Source organism: Hyalella azteca, unplaced genomic scaffold, assembly GCF_000764305.2.
Source record: "Hyalella azteca isolate HAZT.00-mixed unplaced genomic scaffold, Hazt_2.0.2 contig7231, whole genome shotgun sequence".
In the NCBI taxonomy this organism is placed as follows: domain Eukaryota; kingdom Metazoa; phylum Arthropoda; class Malacostraca; order Amphipoda; family Hyalellidae; genus Hyalella; species Hyalella azteca.
In genome coordinates, this window is record NW_025937359.1 from 402,929 (window position 1) to 420,714 (window position 17,786).

General features: G+C 39.2%; 1 protein-coding gene across 1 annotated transcript; it reads right to left on the reverse strand.

The window, feature by feature from the left end:
- Positions 1–8,815: 8,815 nt before the first annotated feature.
- On the reverse strand, positions 8,816–15,708 carry LOC108669267 (glutathione S-transferase Mu 5). Its single transcript, XM_018156571.2, has 5 exons — positions 15,590–15,708; positions 14,293–14,433; positions 12,665–12,847; positions 11,283–11,378; positions 8,816–9,095 (listed from the first exon to the last, which is right to left on the reverse strand). Exons 1-5 carry the CDS (start codon positions 15,623–15,625, stop codon positions 8,892–8,894), a joined length of 660 nt encoding a protein of 219 aa, XP_018012060.1. The 5' UTR covers positions 15,626–15,708; the 3' UTR covers positions 8,816–8,891.
- Between the last annotated feature and the right edge of the window lie 2,078 nt (positions 15,709–17,786).

The following is a 17,786-nucleotide window of genomic DNA, read 5'->3' on the forward strand; positions in this document are numbered from 1 at the left end:
GTTTGCCACCAGCAAGGGAGAAGGAAATTCCGAGGAAGACGGGCATAGAAGAAATTCAATTATCCGACTGTTGCCATCGAATTTCTTCTGAAGAAGACACCGGAACTTCCAGTGATGCGAATCATCGACATGGCAGTGGTAAACGGACTTCTTTGCATATTCAGCGGGAGTCTGTGAAGCCGTCGCCATTTCAGCCGGACAAGAAACTATCACTACGCTCTTTCCTCACGGAATTGAGAGTCATTTCTACGCGAAATACAACGGGAACTCACGCGACTGCACCCAAGAACTTTCAAGTTTTTTGACGGGTGACCTAAAGGACTACTACGAGGCACTCAGTGGTCGTCGCCTGCAGTTTCCCGAAATGAAGAAAAAACTCCTATCTTTTTGGTACAAAACTCGTCGTGTTGACGGCAGTAAGCGCTTTCGTTACCAACTGTCCGCTGCCCGCGAAAAGCCGTTCCGAGGATCGACGGCCAGCTCAAAGCCTGACCTACAGAAGGACCACCGGCTGTCTTCAGATGGAGGCCGCGATGTGGGTGCTCCATCGCGCCCACGTTATCAGACACCGTCGTCTGCCGGCGCTCGACGTTTTTCTCTGTGCCATTGGTGTGGCCGCAGAGGGCACGAAATGGAAACATGTTGGGAGAACCTTGGAGCCTGTTTATTTTGCGGTGACCTGAAGCANTTAATGTTTTTTGTCTTTCGGTTTTTACTAGCATTTTCATTTAGAGAAAAAGCCTATTCAACCTGATCATTCGAAGCGCGTCACTTTCATTTTATTAGTCGTGAAGAACTTTGCACTTCACTGTTTGTGAACCTTAATTCTATTCTGTGACCTTATTTATTGTGGCCTGTAAATTTAAGCGTGATATTTGTGAATTGTTATATTGTGACATATAAATTCGAGTTTTGATATTTATTAATAGTGATTTTGTTAGGAATAACTAGGATAAACCGTTATTGCTACATCTTAAATTTGTTATTCATGTTTACAGAACCTAACTCGGTTATCACGATCAGTTAGCTTCAGTACGAGCCATCCGCTGGGTTTACTCTGGCTCACTCTAGTTCACTCTGAGTTTATTTTGGGTTCAGTTTGAGTTTTCACTGTTCCCTTCACCACGTTTTACCGTAGCCACTAGTGCCTTCGTTACCAATAAAGTGTCAGAAATTCTCCACGTTCACTTCCCTGCACGGTTAAAGTTTGGTTGTCTGACTGGCGCTGAAGTAAGAGCGGCAGGTATAGCCGTCGCGCTTACACTGTTATAATGCCCAGTCTTATTTTTAACGCTGGCCGTTCTCCGCAAGCTCGAGATGATCAGCTTGTCATCGCTGTATCAAAACGTTTGTCAATGTTTAGGTGTCACGCGGGCATGTATTACAATGATTAGTCGCGTGTGAATGAGCATTTCTTTTCAACACATTTGCCAGCTCTTTGATTAAGGAATATAAACACAGTACCAATTGGTACATCAGTTCGTCAACACATTGATCACCGAATTATTGTCACCTACAACATATATCGGACGCTCCATACGAATGTGTGTAGTCTTACTGACATTATCTTTGGTCTACGCTCCGAGTATGAACGCCTTCAAAAACAGACTAGACGAAGCTATGCATGAGCATATGATCAGTCTTAAATGCCTATAGCAAATTATAGACCAGGTAATAAGTCCAGCAGCTATATCAATGAATCGTCAGTTATGGTAAGATCAGGTTCCAAAGGTCGGATCCCTTGTGAATCAAGTAACGAAAAATTCAAGAATCGGCAACAGACCATGGGCCTATTTCTTCAATGCCGACACTTCTATTCTATTCTATACTATTCTATTCTATCTGAACCATTCATGCAATCAAGTAAGCCACAAAAAAATAAATCCATGTTTAAATTTATTGTTTGTCTAGGATAATGCGTTAGGTATACGTTTTTTCTATCTTAAATTGTTAGCCAGTCTCGGATGAGAAGTTCCAGAGTGTCAAATAAGAATTTTATGAGGAACACGCCGATGCAGATATTCTTTTTCAATCCCTCCCTGAAATTTGTAGCCCTTTAGTCCTATATGCGAGAAGTCAATCTGTCAATACGAGAGTCCAAAATAAGTTTCTTGACACGAACAATATTAATTATTATTAGTCATCTTGATGTAAAAGTATCTGATGCAAATATAGTTTGAAATAAATAACATCGAGTATATGAAGATCATTCACAAATTGCTATTACAGTCAATGGATCCTAGCATTTTTCAAGTTCAGGAGTTGTTAAATAATTCTTCTATGCTTGTGCTGAATTACATGAAATGAAAAATTACTTTATTTATTTACTTTTTAATCATTCAGAAGTCTAGAAGACCAAAGTTTGGACAAGTCCGGAGAAATTTCAAAGAAGTCCTGAAGAACATTCGTATAAATATTGAAAAAAAATTAGCTAATAAATCTTGGACATTATTTGGAAAAAGTAGAAATCCCGAGCCATAACGAGTATGACCGCTATTTGGATATAGAATGAAATGTATAAATATATTGGAAATAACGTTAAAAGACATCTTATCAGACAGCAAACATGTGCATTTATTTTGCTCTAATTCTTGGGCAATTACCTATAGCTCAAAGTCAATGAATGGATGGATATAAAACACCCCCATATGCTATGATTAATAAACCTTCTGCTTGGAAAGCGATATGTTAATTAATGAGTCGTTGAAGAGTGTTTCAGGCAGATAAATGAGTTTTTTAATATAATTAATATTTAATTATCTAAATATAATTTTTTAACAATCACATGAAGTTGGCTCATATTAAATTTAACCAGGTTCTTCAATCAACTGTGGATGCTTTATTTCCAAATATATTTTTCATTCATTACTGAAATTATTGGATGTAAAGATTATATTAAATTCTTAGATTTGCTGTCAAAAGAAGATGTTCTGCCAAAAGAAATTCTTAGATGGTTAGATGGGCTGTATAATTTACAGAGGTCAAACGGCAGAGCCTAGAGCGAGGACTCACTTGTAATGCTGGGAGGTGACGACAGCGGCGCACGGCGCTGGGGTACGTTTGACAGCTTCCCCAAAAACTATTTCCAAAATCGGATTCTTAATTTCTCATATAAGTTATCATTACACATGTCATAACACACTACTTAATTACAAACACTTCTTTGTATCAATATTTTCTTCGATGAAACAGGGCTCACAAGTAGTCAGAACTCAAAGAAAAGCAGACCTCTTCAATTGCGGTCAAATTGAAGTAACCCAATGTTTAATCTAATAACTGAAGTGCAAAACTTTCAAAACGTTGCCTGATTTATAAAAAATAGGTAACTTATTTGGGAAAATTAAAATTAATTAATCGCATGTTACAGTAGAGTTTAACAATTTTATAAACATGTGTAGATTTATAAAATTATTCGGCTTCGAAAAAATGGAATGCAAAACTTAGAGCTAATGCATCGATTAATTTGACGAAGATTCAAAATGACCTCGTCTAGCCTGGGCACTCGCATTTGTGTTGGACCGCCTCACACCGAGCGAACCCTGAAGACCGCTCTGGGACAAGCACGACGGCTTGGAGTGTGGCAAGCAATCAGAACTCAACAGAAGCATTCGTGATGGATGCAAAACTCACTGTATCAAATTAATTGCTGTAGAATGAGAGTGCAGTATTCCAAGAAGGTGTTGCTTTAATATGCTTTATTATTCAAAGTTTTATTCTCTCACCTGCGCCGAGACCAAAGCACGCGCCGACTCTGTGCAGACAATTTACTCGCACAATTTCTGATTTAGTTTTTAACCAACTTAGGTGTCTCGTGTCTGAGATATTCACTTAAAATTCCAAATAATACTGTGTGTGCTCTGTGGGGCAAAATGTTCATAAAATTATGGAACGCTATGGAAAAATCCCACTTATTCAAATAGAGGTTTGTTTTGACAGCAATAATAATGGGGTGACATCAGATGAATCTTTAGAAATGCGCGAATACCATGGACTGATGAAAGGAAGCTCGAATAAAATCAGCTGCATGGAATTCTCGGGGGACAAATTAAGACGTCATATTCTTTGATAGCTAATTCGTCATAAAATTTTCACGACTGCATAAGTTATACATGACTCGAATGTTATTCCCTTACGACAAGCATCCATACTGTCCAGTATTTGTTATTAATTGAATGCAGTGACGCTCATATAACTCAGCTGCGAGCTATGTTCGAGTACCAAATACGATTGAGATTTGATGTTAATCCCGCTAGTCTCACTGAGGCTCAGAAAAAGCATTCGAACATTTGTTTCAAAACTCATTCAGAACATTTTCCGTTTCAGAAGCCATTATATAACACTCTCACTTTAATGATAACACTCAGGACACTTTCTGTTTCAGAATATCATAAGACTTCCTGTTTCATACCACTTCATGACACGTTCCGTTTAATAACACATTTCAAACTTTAAAGCTTCACTTCCCATTAAAATTATCTGCTATATTTGCTCCTGCATGTTCTGCGGCTCGTGTTGGATCTTGTCAGCCGACACTTGACCCAACGCATTAGTTACAATATTATTATTAGCATATTTATATTATTAATAAATTATTATTAGCATCCCAATAAACTCACTGTAATTTCACATACACAATGCAAAAGTCTATATTTATCTCGAACTGCCCGCTAGTTTCTCCAAATACGAATAACTATCTTTTATCAGGATACTGGGCAATTCATTTATCGATATTTTCATAATTAAAAATTAAGACATTATTCTCGTAGGAATGAATAAAGGGAATAAATGCAAAAGCCATCCCTAGCTCTCGCGTTCTTCGAAGCGGATTGTGTCACAAGTTGGGGGAAACTTGCACTTCAAGAGCATTCTAAAACCAACTCGCATCGACAATTACAGCATTTTAACACGAATTCAGCCGTTAAGCATCGATCGAACTCAAAAATAGAGTTTTCAATAAGAATCTCTTAATCTTGTGTGCACTGGCAGGAACAGTTCTAGGTACTGAGCTTAAAATTTGGCACCTTTGCCAGCACCGACAACCATGGCTCCCTACCTGATCCCTTCCAGCCTGCCCCCTAGTCCGACCTGCCGCTCCCCAGTTTCGCTTGCTTCCTCGCATATTCCGATTCCTTGTTAGCAAGATTTGAAAGTTATAGACAGTCTGTCCAATATTCCAGGCTATCATCTATACTATGAAGGAATAATTATAAGTTAATAAAAAGAATATTACATTTAGAAATGCCTATTTGTTTTCTCGAACAGCAACGTCGAACAGTTCTGAGAACTGAGAGCTTTATGGGCCAGCCACTCGTGTATATCTGAGCCGACCTCAACACCGGCCTCACCTGCCACTCAATAGCTAGCTACTCATGGTCATGGCCGCAAATTTTTGCTTGAAATTCATTTTTCTTGGTATTTGTATGGTTCTTTTCTACACACTCACATGCAGTATATTTACATTGTCGTGTAAGGTAGATATTACTTAATATATTTATAGTTATACAGAGTTATATGGCGTTACACGGTATTAAATGGCGTGGCAAAGTGTTACATTGTATTGTATGGCACAACACGGTGTTGCTTGTTGGTGACTTACATGAGTCAAACATGATCTTTAGTAAGTAATAGACCAAAATTTAAACACTTCCAATATGTCCTAAGGATTATGAGGCTTATAAACTCTCTTTAATTTGTAGTTTATATATCTTGACCAAGCGTCATTTCAGGAACACAGGTCGTCAGCTTGTCGAGTTTTATTAGGTTGCTACAATATAATTGGTCGCGAGGTCTGCCGTCGTGTGTTGAGAGTTTGTACTTGAGAATATTTTTTACCTAAAAGTCACACTCTTCATTCTTTTTTCTATTTCATCTAAACTTTCTTTGCTCAAAAGTATCATAATTTACGTTAGCCTGCTTGTAACTGATTATTTGTGTAGAAATAGTCATGAATTACTGCATTTTGCTCCTTGTTCTCTCACATGCGCAGCGAAATATGTTCATTGTTTATATGCTATTAAACTTTTTTGTTTCACTACAACTGGCGGAAGATGTCCGAGAATTTTCTGAAACCAACTCTCAGCCCAAACATGCACAGCCACACTTAGCAATAGCCATAGAGTTAAGAAGTCACGGATTATGAATTTAAACGCCGCACCAAACTGTTTAAACCGTAGAGCCCAAAGCTCAAAGCTACAGCCAAGTCAATGTCGTCTTCATGGATGTTTTGCCCAGCATGGTCCTACCTCATCACTTACCCCGCCTCTCCACCTTACCGTAGCCTTTGAAATTAGGTTAGGCCCGATTAGGTAAAGCGGAAATTACCCGGCCGGGCACCATAAAGGGGATCGTCTGACGTAAAGCGGCCAATTATGACATTCTCCAATTCTTATACTCATCTTAAAGCTGCTTTTCTGACGAATTTAACGGTACCAAAACCATCTCTGTACGTTGATTTATGCGTTCACTAGAGATGTCGAAAGGGAGGGTGGGTGTTGGGTTCTTTAACAAATAAGATGGGCGACAATTAGCCGCCGAGAGCACATAAGTAGTGTATTTGGAGACTGGCAAGCTACAACTCAGTTGCCCTCCTGTTGTCGCACGAGGAGGTGTGCTAGCAGTCGCTCCCACCATCCTTGACTAGAATTGAGCTTCAGTAACGCTTAGTTTGGTAACCTTGCTACATTGAGTGGCTATTCCGATGCGCGCTGTCCTGAAAATTTAACTTATTGTCACGGCAAACTTATCTCCTCCTAGAGTTTTGAAGCTACAGCGATGAGGCATATACCATTCGATTCGCAATTAAAATATCTATCGATTTATTGTAGCTTATTTGAATTTTGTTATAGTTTTGAAAATATTTTGAAAAAGGGGGCGAATATTGAAAAAAGCAAAAAAGCAAAAAATGCTCCCACATCCACAAAAATTCGAAAAAAATATGATAAATAGACAGATATTTTAATTGCGAATCGAATGGTATATGTCTCATCGCTGTAATTTTAAAACTCTGGGAGGAGATAGATTTCTACAGTACCCCCTTTTTGGCCGTTTTCTAAGAATTTCACGATTGCTTCAATTTTTTCGAAAAATGGACATGAATAAAAGCTGTCTATTTTTCGGTTTTACATATGTGTACCAAGTTTCAGAGTGATCCGTCTGTAAACAGCCAAGATAAAAAAAAAACGCAAGACGCTCCCCTTAACCTCAGTGGCTACTACACGGTCTAAAGTGTTCGTTCACGAACAGCATTATAAACTGTTTGTAGTGTAGATGAAGTTGGAACTTATTGGTTATTGACCACTACTAACACGCACCTTCGCCTTCAAGCGGAAGGTTCCGACTTAACGATGATTGAAAGAAATTCTGAAGTATTGGTTTACTTATGAATTATGCCACAATTATCAATATTATCACCTGTGAGTGGAGTTAACCGCGTTAATCCTGAGGGATGAGCAAAACTGTCAGAAAAAGCGACATTTCAACGATATGAAATGCAGGCTTTGCAACAAGTGCACACAACTCAAGTGTCTTGAAATTCGTCGCAATCGACGATAGTAAATTTCGATTCGCAATTGTCAGGACTAAGTATTATAATATACGTTTAAAAATTACTTTTTAAAGACAACACTTCCAAAGAATCCAGTGTCTCCAATCTTACAGATGTACAATGAATTTCTCATTTAATTTTTGATTTTTAAAATAAATAATTTTTTAATTTTTTTAATATATAAATTTTTTTATATAAATTTTTTTCAAAATTATTTATTCTATTTATTGATTCATGCATTGCCTATGACTTCACACAAGTGTGCAAAATTTCAGATCAATTAGACAGGTAAAAGTGTGTCAAATATCAGTTATAAGATTTGTGGCTGACAAAATTATGTTTTCAATTTTTTTAATATTGGAAATTTTTTTTTTACTTTTTAAAATAATTCATTTTGACATTTGATCCATGCATTGTCTCCAACTTTAAACAAGTATGCAAAATTTCAGATCGATAGGATAAGTAGAAGTGTGTTAAATTTCGATTACAAGATTTGTAGCAGACAGACAGACAGACAAACAAGAAGTGAAGTTAAATAGAAGTGTTGTAATAAAATAAATATGTAATACGTTGTCGATCCTTGCTATGAATAAACTATAATTTGAAATTTTTTCATCCCCATGCCATTAATTTCTGAATAATTATAAAAACGAGAACAAGTTGAGGGCCGTGTTGACTGAGGTCGAAGCAGTCTTTCATTTGGCATGATCACCGTCGGGCAGGGTGGCCCAGTGGTTACAGTTCAGAGTACCAGGATTGGATCCGAGCAGAGAGGCGCGGGTTCTATCCCAGCTCTGTGCGCCAGTTTCTGGTCAGAATCGGCGATGAGGCCGGGCGGTTAAGCACAGCAGAATTGTAGCAGTGAGTTGCGAGTTCGAGATGCTGTGAATGTTCTGCGGTTGCGATATTAAGAATCGGCGACAGGCCTTATACGGCCTAATAAACGCTGAAACCGCTATCATTATGACAGTCGTAACTGCTAAGTATTGTCATATGAATGTGTTTGATACTGAATAATATCAAATATTTTGTTTTAAACTATCCAGTTGATTTCATTAAAGAAGGCTTGCGAAATATATGCAGAGCGAATTTAGACAGAAGCAACAAAAAAATTTTTGCAATAGTATCCTTCTTGGAGGAGAAGTCCAAGAAAAATACAGAAGCTCGTTCAAAAAATTACACGAGATGAAAAATTCGCTGCCACCAGTACCAACCTTAAGTTCACGAAATTAATTTCTTTGGCTACATTAATGTTGAGGACAATGAATGCGATTTCAGTAATGTTTATTAACCAAAAATCGCAGTAAAGTTCCACCAGTGAAGCGCAAACACCGAACGCAGGATGCCCTCAGACTCCGCTACCGAACTTTGCCATGCGGTTGTTAAGACGAGTCTTGATGCAGCGCGGCGATGGGAGGTACGCCTTGATTGCGTCAAGCTCCCTGAAGTTCGTGACGAACGCTTCAAGATTCCCGAATTGCTTGAGACAGTCCGGGGCCAGCAGCAGGTGCTGGTCGAACATCTCGTACGCGATGAAATCAGCGAAGGTTAACTGAAGACAGACATCCAACATGAAATCAAATGAAAAACGTTAAATAGAATTAAACGGTGGATTAGCTTAATGACTGCAATAAGGGATATTTCATGACACCATAGGGATATTTCACGATAGCATTAAATTTCTTGCGAATACTTGTTAATGGTCCTGAACGTACTGACGATATTCCATGGCTGTAATCATACTTCGTCAGTTAGTAAGACATGAGCGGTAAAGTTAGCAGTTTCGGGATTAAGGATGCTTGACAACTATAGGTCCCGATTGCTTGGTAACTGAAGGTCACGTATTTTCATCACTGTATTGATGATAGTTAACAAGTGATAATGAATTTGGCGATGTTTAACGACCAGTGGTGGGCACAGTTCCGCTAATCCGCTAACCGCTAATTAGCGAAGCTAACTTTTTCCTTATCGGATTAGCTGTTCAGCTAACTTTGAAAACCTTTAGCGGGCCAATTAGCTTCCGCTAAATTTAGTTCCGCTAACTGGAAGTCCGCTAAAAATGTTTAAAAATCTTTGATTTAATGCTAAGTATCGTAAGCCATGTGCCACGCCCACACCTATACTGCAGTCCTCTGGTGGACGCAATGCTGGCAGGCATCACGAAAAGGTTTGGGCCCCTCCTAGAAGACAAGGAGTGCCAGCTGGCAGCGGCCTTCCACCAAGTTTCGCCTGTTCTGGCTGGAAAAGCATAATCACAGCCGTCTCAGCAAGGTACAGAGCCATGGAGACCGGCGTGGAGACAGCCCTGAGGGAGACCGTTGAGGAGGGACAGCAGCACCACCAGCAATGACGAGGATGGGGAAGATGACTTCTTCAGCAGCATTACTCAGCCCACGGAGTGCAGGAGGAGCCAATGGTCACTGAAGTCCAAGGCACAGAATTTGGTGAAAACCAGGCTGGAAAGCAGCTCGAAGGAGGAATTGACTGACGTTGCCTTCTTGGGCGAGCAGGTGTGGATGAACCTTTTCGTTGAGTACAACACAGCCATCCCATCCAGTGCTGCAGCTGAGCGCCTGTTTTCCATAGGCTCCAAGAGAGCCACCCTGTCAGATGCCAACTTTGAGAGGCTGATGTTCATGAAGGGCAACAATCATCACCTCGAGGAGATGAAGGCGAAGAGCAAGCCAGAGTAAAAGGAGTGTGTAACCCTGGTGTAACCTTAATATTTCTTATTCGTTTAATAAACTGTATGTTGAATGTCAACTACAGCCTAATTCATTTGTTCATTTAATTATTTATGTTACGTACATCTTGATCATCATCTGATCTTGGTATGCTACATCTTTTTGGAAAGCTCCTTTTCAAGGCTGAAAGTTCAGCTCTCTAGGCCTGTTTTTCAGAGTTCCCTCCCCAAAAAAAAATTAAGCGAAATCTAAATTTATATATTAAAAGTTAGCGGTTAGCGGTTAGCGGCAAATTCCGCTACATTTTTTTGTGATTTATCGGTTTAGCCTTATCGAAGCTAACTTTTCAGTTAGCGGATTAGCGGTTATCGAAGCTAACTTTTAGGTTAGCTGTGCCCACCACTGTTAATGACTCTCCATGATGTTTCAAGAATAATCAAATATGTTTAGTTAGTTAAGTTTAACTACCGAAAAAACCAACTTTGCTCTACGACAGTTAGGTATGATGTTAAAAAAATAACTGTTACTGATGGTTATAATCAATAATTGAAATGTTTAATACATAATTTGCCAAAATAAGATAAATGTATATAATCTTTTATTTTAGCTCAAGTTGCTTAGGTTGCTTAGATGATTCAAAGAACGCCTATCTCAAGGCGATAACCTCAATTATTATTATCAACAAACGAGAAGAAGGCCCCTGCTGTTTGAGCTGAACAATGAGACTCGAGGCATCTAACAGGGACATGAGCAGGGGAGCTAAGTTCATGGGAAATTCTAATTCTAAGTTCCAAGGGAAAGCGATCGAGGGGTAACAAAGGGAAGGAAAAAAGTGAAAAAAATACGGTAGTGTTCAACTTCACCTAATCTACAATTTTCTCTTTTTGGTCAAAAGTGAGAATCCTGCGAAGAGTTTCTTAAAATGACATGTATAAATAAATATAATAATAAACCGTAGTCTATATTCGCTCTTGAAGGAAAAAAATAATTTCGTTTGCATCCGCTAGAATTTTATGAGTCATGACATGACAAAGTAAAAAGCTTTCCATACTCACGTTTTCGCCGGAAAACCACTTCCTTGAACCCAAAAAATCTGAAAACTGCTTCAACTTAGCCGGGAGTGTTTCTAGGTAGGTAGTTTTCTTGGTTTCCTGTATGCAAAACATATGTTAGACAAAAAGGAAAATATGGATTTAGCAACGGCAGTGTCGCTTCCACTTTATATACTACCTACCTATTTCTTTTGATGGCATGAAGGCTCATCAGGTCCTAAACCTAAACCAGTGGCAGCACTCGGCCAGGTGCCCGTTGCACCAGAATAGGTAACGGTTAGCCAGAAAAAAATTACCAAAGCTCTTTATTGTGACCTTATCAAGTATATCCACTTCAATCGTGATCGCCTAATAAACTCCTCTGTGATGAAACTAGAAAATAAATTCTGAAATTATTTTGACTCCGAAGACATTGCTAGACAAATTTTACATTCGTGGTTTTCTGACTAGTGACTAACGCTGATGGTTACGAAATGTTCACTTTAACGCTTCATTAGTGCACATGGACCGCTGATGTTTGTTCATTAAGGTGGCACATTTTTTACACTGAAATGGCCTGTAATTCTTTAACACGGAGATAGCACATTTTTGTGCAAAGGAGCTGCACGTTTTCATCCATTGAGGACCACACTAGTTAGGTTAGCCCAGGCACATCATGAGATCAGACTTCATTGTGACTCGGGCATCAGTAAGCAGGAAACGAGTACAACTTGTCCTGATTTTTTACCAAACGAGTTAACTTCTCCTGAACTAAGCCCAAGTAATTAAGGCATATTTAGGGATTAATTTCCTAAACATCGCACTCATGAAATAATTACTTGTTTTGCAGAAACATAGAATCTTCGAAACCAAAACAAAAAAAAAAGCTCAAAAAAGTCTCTCTGAGCATAGTTTTCGCCAAGTAAATAAAGGCTCGCCATACGGGAATGATATATGCCTTACAAACCCAAATGTTATCAATATTGTTTCAACGGGACAAAATTGATACAACTAAGTGAAAATAAATTGAGAATAATATTTAAGGCGTCTAACGCATGTGTTTGCGAAAGATTTTAGAGGAAACCCAAGTCTATGTCGATATAAAAAATGAAACACGGATGTATAACACATAGATACTGAAATTGTCCTGATGTTCGCAACTTCGCAGAAGGATTCTATCAGGAAGGCACAGTAAAATCGTTCTATTGAAGAATTTGGCTAATTGAAGTGTAAAACACTTCTTTCTAATTTATTTTTATGCAAATATACTAAACAAAACTACTTACTTCAAAGTCGTATTAGATAAATAATCATTAATCGAGCAACTTAAATCCAGAAACAAATGCTGAGGGCTCGGCGATTTTCAAAACGTAATACAAAGTTGGGGCAGCTACTCGAGCACTTACAAAATCAGCCCCATAACAGAGCGAGACAAATGTCTTCCTGAAGTCATTCAAGACACATTCCAGCAAGTCGGTTCTATACTTCTCCTCCTCAGTCTTGCCCAGCAGGTCGTGCTGACGCGCGATGTAGCGCAGGATGGCACCGCTCTCCGTCAGCCGCACCGAGCCGTCGATGTAATATGGCAACTGCAATACAAGACAAGTGTTTATAGCGGCTACTGAAGAACAGCGTCAGCAGTGGCTGCCAGATTTTGTTGCCGCCACTAGGGTTATCAATCAGTATGTTTATGCTTATGTCGTGCCGAAATCGGGGAATTGCTGATTATATGGAATCGGCAGCCAGTTTGCCGTATCTGTAAAATCAGCATTTCGTTGCTGATTCAGAAAATCGGACGTTAGAGTTAGAACATACATCGACAGTTAAGAGTTAGAAAAGGTTAGGTCAAGTTCCTTAATATTTAAATATAAAAATAAATAACATAGCTGTCTGACCTAAACCCAGATTCCATTATTAAAGAAATGCTGATTCTACAAATTCGGCAAACTGGCTGCCGATTCCATAGAATCAGCAATTCCGCGATTTTGGCACGACACTTATACTCATTAGGGGACCTTAATATTTTCCCCTCTGTTGCCTCTATTATGTTGCTATAGACCGCGGAAAGACTTCAAGTGACAGCTTTTATTCACTAGCATTAACATTTCGCATCCTGCCATCACAATTTCAAGTGTCATTAGCAAAGATCGCCAATCAATTCGTAGTGAATCACGACATTACTCGAAATTTAACTATACAAGTAGATTTTTATGTGAAATTATTGCTGAAAAGTTAAAAAATTCTTGTAGCCATACAAATCTTTATTGCCGATTTAGGATCGTGCTTGCAAAGTTTGTGGTTCACATGCTATTAAAGTTCAATCAAAATATTAAGTAAAAAATATAACTCAGTACTCACTGCAGTGATTGACAGAGAGCGCATTTTCTCGTCGACGAAAACATGAAGTCACGGACGGACAGACAGACGGACATGGCGAGCACAAGAGTGCATTTTTTCATAAATGAGAAAATGCGCTAAAAATGTAACAAGTGACTCGCGTAATTATTTTTACAGGCTGATTTATCACTAATTATTTCGAGACAAAGCCAAGTTCATCTATAGCCCTCAATAATTAATGTTCAAAGCTCAAGCAAAAGAATGACGAGGCATCTTTAAGTTTAAGATTCATTTGATTTTGTCATGCATTAATATAGACCATGAGAATGAATCTTAACTTTTTTTCGGCCAGTCAGGCGGCCGCTAGTTGGCCACATGACCAGAATCTTGCCATCACTCGGAGTCGGACAGTTGGAATCGTTAGTAATGCCCATTATTGCCCAGCTACATTTATTAGAAAATATAACTCAGTACTCACTGCAGTGAGTGACAGAGAGCGCATTTTCTCGTCGACGAAAACGTGAAGTCACGGACGGACAGACGGACGGACAGACGGACGGACATGACGAGCACAATAGCGCCTTTTTCCCATAAATGGGAAACTGCGCTAAAAACAGCTAGAAGTGTCCAGTCAAATAAAGAAATCAGAAGTGTAAAATTCTATAAAAAGAATATTAAGCCTTACAAAAATACTCACGTTAGGAAAGTCGAGGTCGAGCGTGTGTTTCACGTCGAACCAGCAAGACTTGTCATAGTTAGGAGCTTCACCGCAAACGTAGTACTTGTCTTCGAACTTGGTGCCCGTATACTCGAGCAGCAAGCGGATGGGTTGAGCCAACTGCAATGGAGTCAAGCCTTAACACCTAACGTTTCAACAGTATCTGAGGATTCGGGGCTCTTACGGTACCATTTCGTTTTAGTCCTAAAAATTCTCAACATTATCTACGAAAAATGAGGCTATTATAATAATAACTTTAGTATATAACTTTTATTTAGTTGAGCGTTGCGGTGCGGAAAACCACAAACATTCAGAAATGTTTGTGAAAATTGTAAACGTGACTTATGGGAGATGATGAAATATGTTGTAAGTCCCGGCATAACACATCAAAGTGAGTTTAAATCTGAAAATTATTTTTCTTGACATCGATTTTAAAATTAGATCCGTAAAAACAATGGAAAAAACACGGTACCGGTAACAATAAAACTTACAAGCTATCCCACTTATCATAATTTTCTTTGTAAATTCTCACCTTTGGTCAGTTTCATCGAGTCGTGCAATATATTTCTCAGACTAAGAGCATAAGTAAATTTAAAAATTCATATTCTTTTAACCGTCTGTGAGGTATGTTAAGACAACAATACCTACTCTACAAAATGCTTTCAACAGAAAGTGAAAGGTATGAGCAGAACTGCAGAAGGATCGCATGCTTATCAGCTGTTATCTGATATTACCGCAACATCCCGAATCGTTACATCACGTCCTCAGTCGTCCTGCAGATACCCAAGCGTCGACGAGGAAATTATTAAATTTATTTTGATAGTAGGAAAAATAATTTTTCCCATGAACAGAGAAATGAAATGAAGCTGTGCGGGATGAGCAGGGCAGAACTAACCCTAAACGAAACTAACTTACTTGCTCTCGCAAATTCCCCTGTTTTTAGCATCATCGATCTCGTGCGGTACAATAAAAACGTTCACGGTAACGTAATGGTACTGGCTGAAATACCATAGTTTATTAAATATAATATAAAATTATCCATGTAATAAATATAATATTATCCATGGTTTACTATGTAGTGCATTATAGATTATATTTATTGAAAGCGAGCCAAGCGGGCCCAAGCCCGAGGTACTAATAGATTTTGCTGTATCACGGCATGGTAGGGAATAATAATGCACAACCGATAACGTATTGCAGAGCCTGCGGAGAATTTTCGATATGCTCTACAATTCTCAAGGTAAGACTTTTCAGACATTGACGTTAATATACTCACCCCTCTTATGTCCCAGTATGCTAGAACAGGAGCCATGGTTTGCGCTATGGACTATCACTTTTTTTATGCACGTTTAAGCACACCCTACTTCGCTGCTGCCTTATCGGTAACTAAGCGGGAGCTGCGGGCGACAGCAAGCCTGCGCCGGCCGCCGCTTCGGTCCTGCTGGCCTTGCGGAATAAATGGTAAACACCCTAAGCAATTGAGCCGGGAACAAATGCGTGCGTTTGGCGTTTGGTGAAGCGAGCAAACTAGTCGAGTCTCAGCGCAAACGCTGCTGCTGACCATCACTGCATGGCACCAATGACCACTGACCAGTGGGCAGTGACCATCACTTGCACCATCAGATATACCCGGAAAGAGGCAAGCTATATCAGATTTTCATGTTTCAGTATTGAAACATGTAAGGCCTACATTATGATTTATGTCGGATATTTTTTTGATTAACTCAATTATTGCGAGCTGTTCACCAGTGAAATGATAATTAGAGTGAACTTCAATTCCTCATATTTATTACGAGTCATCAGACAATATTTATTTTATTCACTTTTTCTAAATTGTTCAGGCAGTCTTATTCCATCCAAACGATTTCAAAATAAGTGTATCTTTTCTTCATTAATTCACTTGCCCCTTAAATAAGCAGTCTTAGCGGCATCTTTTTTTGTGTGTATGAAATTGATTACTCAATGCTCATATCCATGAATATAAACATTCGTGAAAATATTTCTGGTCACGTTCAGTTTTGGTACATTTTTTTCTAAATTTGTCTTCGTGAAATAACTACCAATCATTGTGCATGAGCAACAACGCCTATGTACAACACGTGAACGCGCTGGTAGCCTTGTACTCATAAACGACGTTTATTTCTTTGTACACTTTCATAAATCGATTAATACGTACAACGTTACTGCTTTAAATTAACTGTATTAATTTCATCAACTAACTTTGCCGAGGCTTGCAAATATGCTTTTATAAAATTGTCTGTCTCTAAATTCTGTGAAAATAGTTCCTAATTATTGATATAGGTAATACTACTAGTCTACTACACTAATTTAATACACCGATGCATGGACATAGGGACATTAGTAATCGATGAGAAATTCACTTGATTAATTCTTTGAAATTAATTAATACTCCAGTAATCCAACAATTATGAAATGCCTATTCATAACTCGTCAGTAAATTTTTGCTAACCGTTTATTTATATGATCCTGATTACACGTAAATAAACATTTTACAACTGAAGTTACGAGTAAAATTATTATTAGGACCAAACTGACAATATTGCGGGTGTCCAGCACCAGTATCCTCTAGAGTATAGAGAGGTCAATACGTCACTAATATCCGTTCTCCGGTGCATAAGTTCAGCATAATTAACTGGGAATACAGATATGATATTTAGCGACTATATTTAGACTGTATTTTGTTTGCGTGATCAAATTGAAGGCTTCGTATGTCGTGAAGAACCTGTGGGCTAGTCTACGCCCACCGAGGCTGGCCTATGTATGGCTAGGCCACATTCATGCCATCTCATTGGTTGTGGTTGATTCACTTCTCCTACTGATCCATCCGTTTTAAAGGTGCCTGTACACGGGGACAGTACTGGCCGAAAGGTTAATCCGCCGCTTGAACTGTCCACACTACTGGCCTTGTCCAGCCGCTTCAGTGGGGGGTCACCTGCCGTGGATGTAATGGACCATCATGATTCCTGCCTTCCGGAACGTAGCCTTCAACACTTCTGGACAATCATATCTAGGCCGTACGTCGACCCAGCCCTCGATCGAACGGCCACTCGTCGATGTATGATAAATTTTGGAACAGAACTATGCTATCTGAAACCTAGCCTCAGATGCGGTGAGCGTAAAATTACGTAATTTAGCAATGCCCGGAAGTCATATACGATCCGCGGCTTGGTGGTGAACGGCAGGTTTTATGCAAGGCCGGAGGAGGACAAAGCCGAGTGGTTCACGGCTGATTGGTGGATGTCCGGAGAGATCCAAGGCGTTCGATTCAGGACTTATTGGTGCACAAAATTGGTGGTGCACGGCTGCGCTTCCCTTCAGTGGCATGTGCCCGAGACGGGACGACTGAAATAACCCGGCATTGCCCAATACCAGCATAATTTTCCTACTTCACCCCGTGCGCAAGCATGCTGCAGAGCAAATTAGCCAACATGATTACTTGCTGAAAGCCACAG

Bases quoted from the DNA above. Each gene is read 5' to 3' on its own strand.
- LOC108669267 (XM_018156571.2), bottom strand. From the start codon at position 15,625: ATGGCTCCTGTTCTAGCATACTGGGACATAAGAGGG. The intron at 14,434-15,589 runs GTGAGTATATTA...ACTCCATTGCAG, and splicing joins CATACTGGGACATAAGAGGG to TTGGCTCAACCCATCCGCTT. The intron at 9,096-11,282 runs GTGAGTATGGAA...GTCTGTCTTCAG, and splicing joins AGTGGTTTTCCGGCGAAAAC to TTAACCTTCGCTGATTTCAT.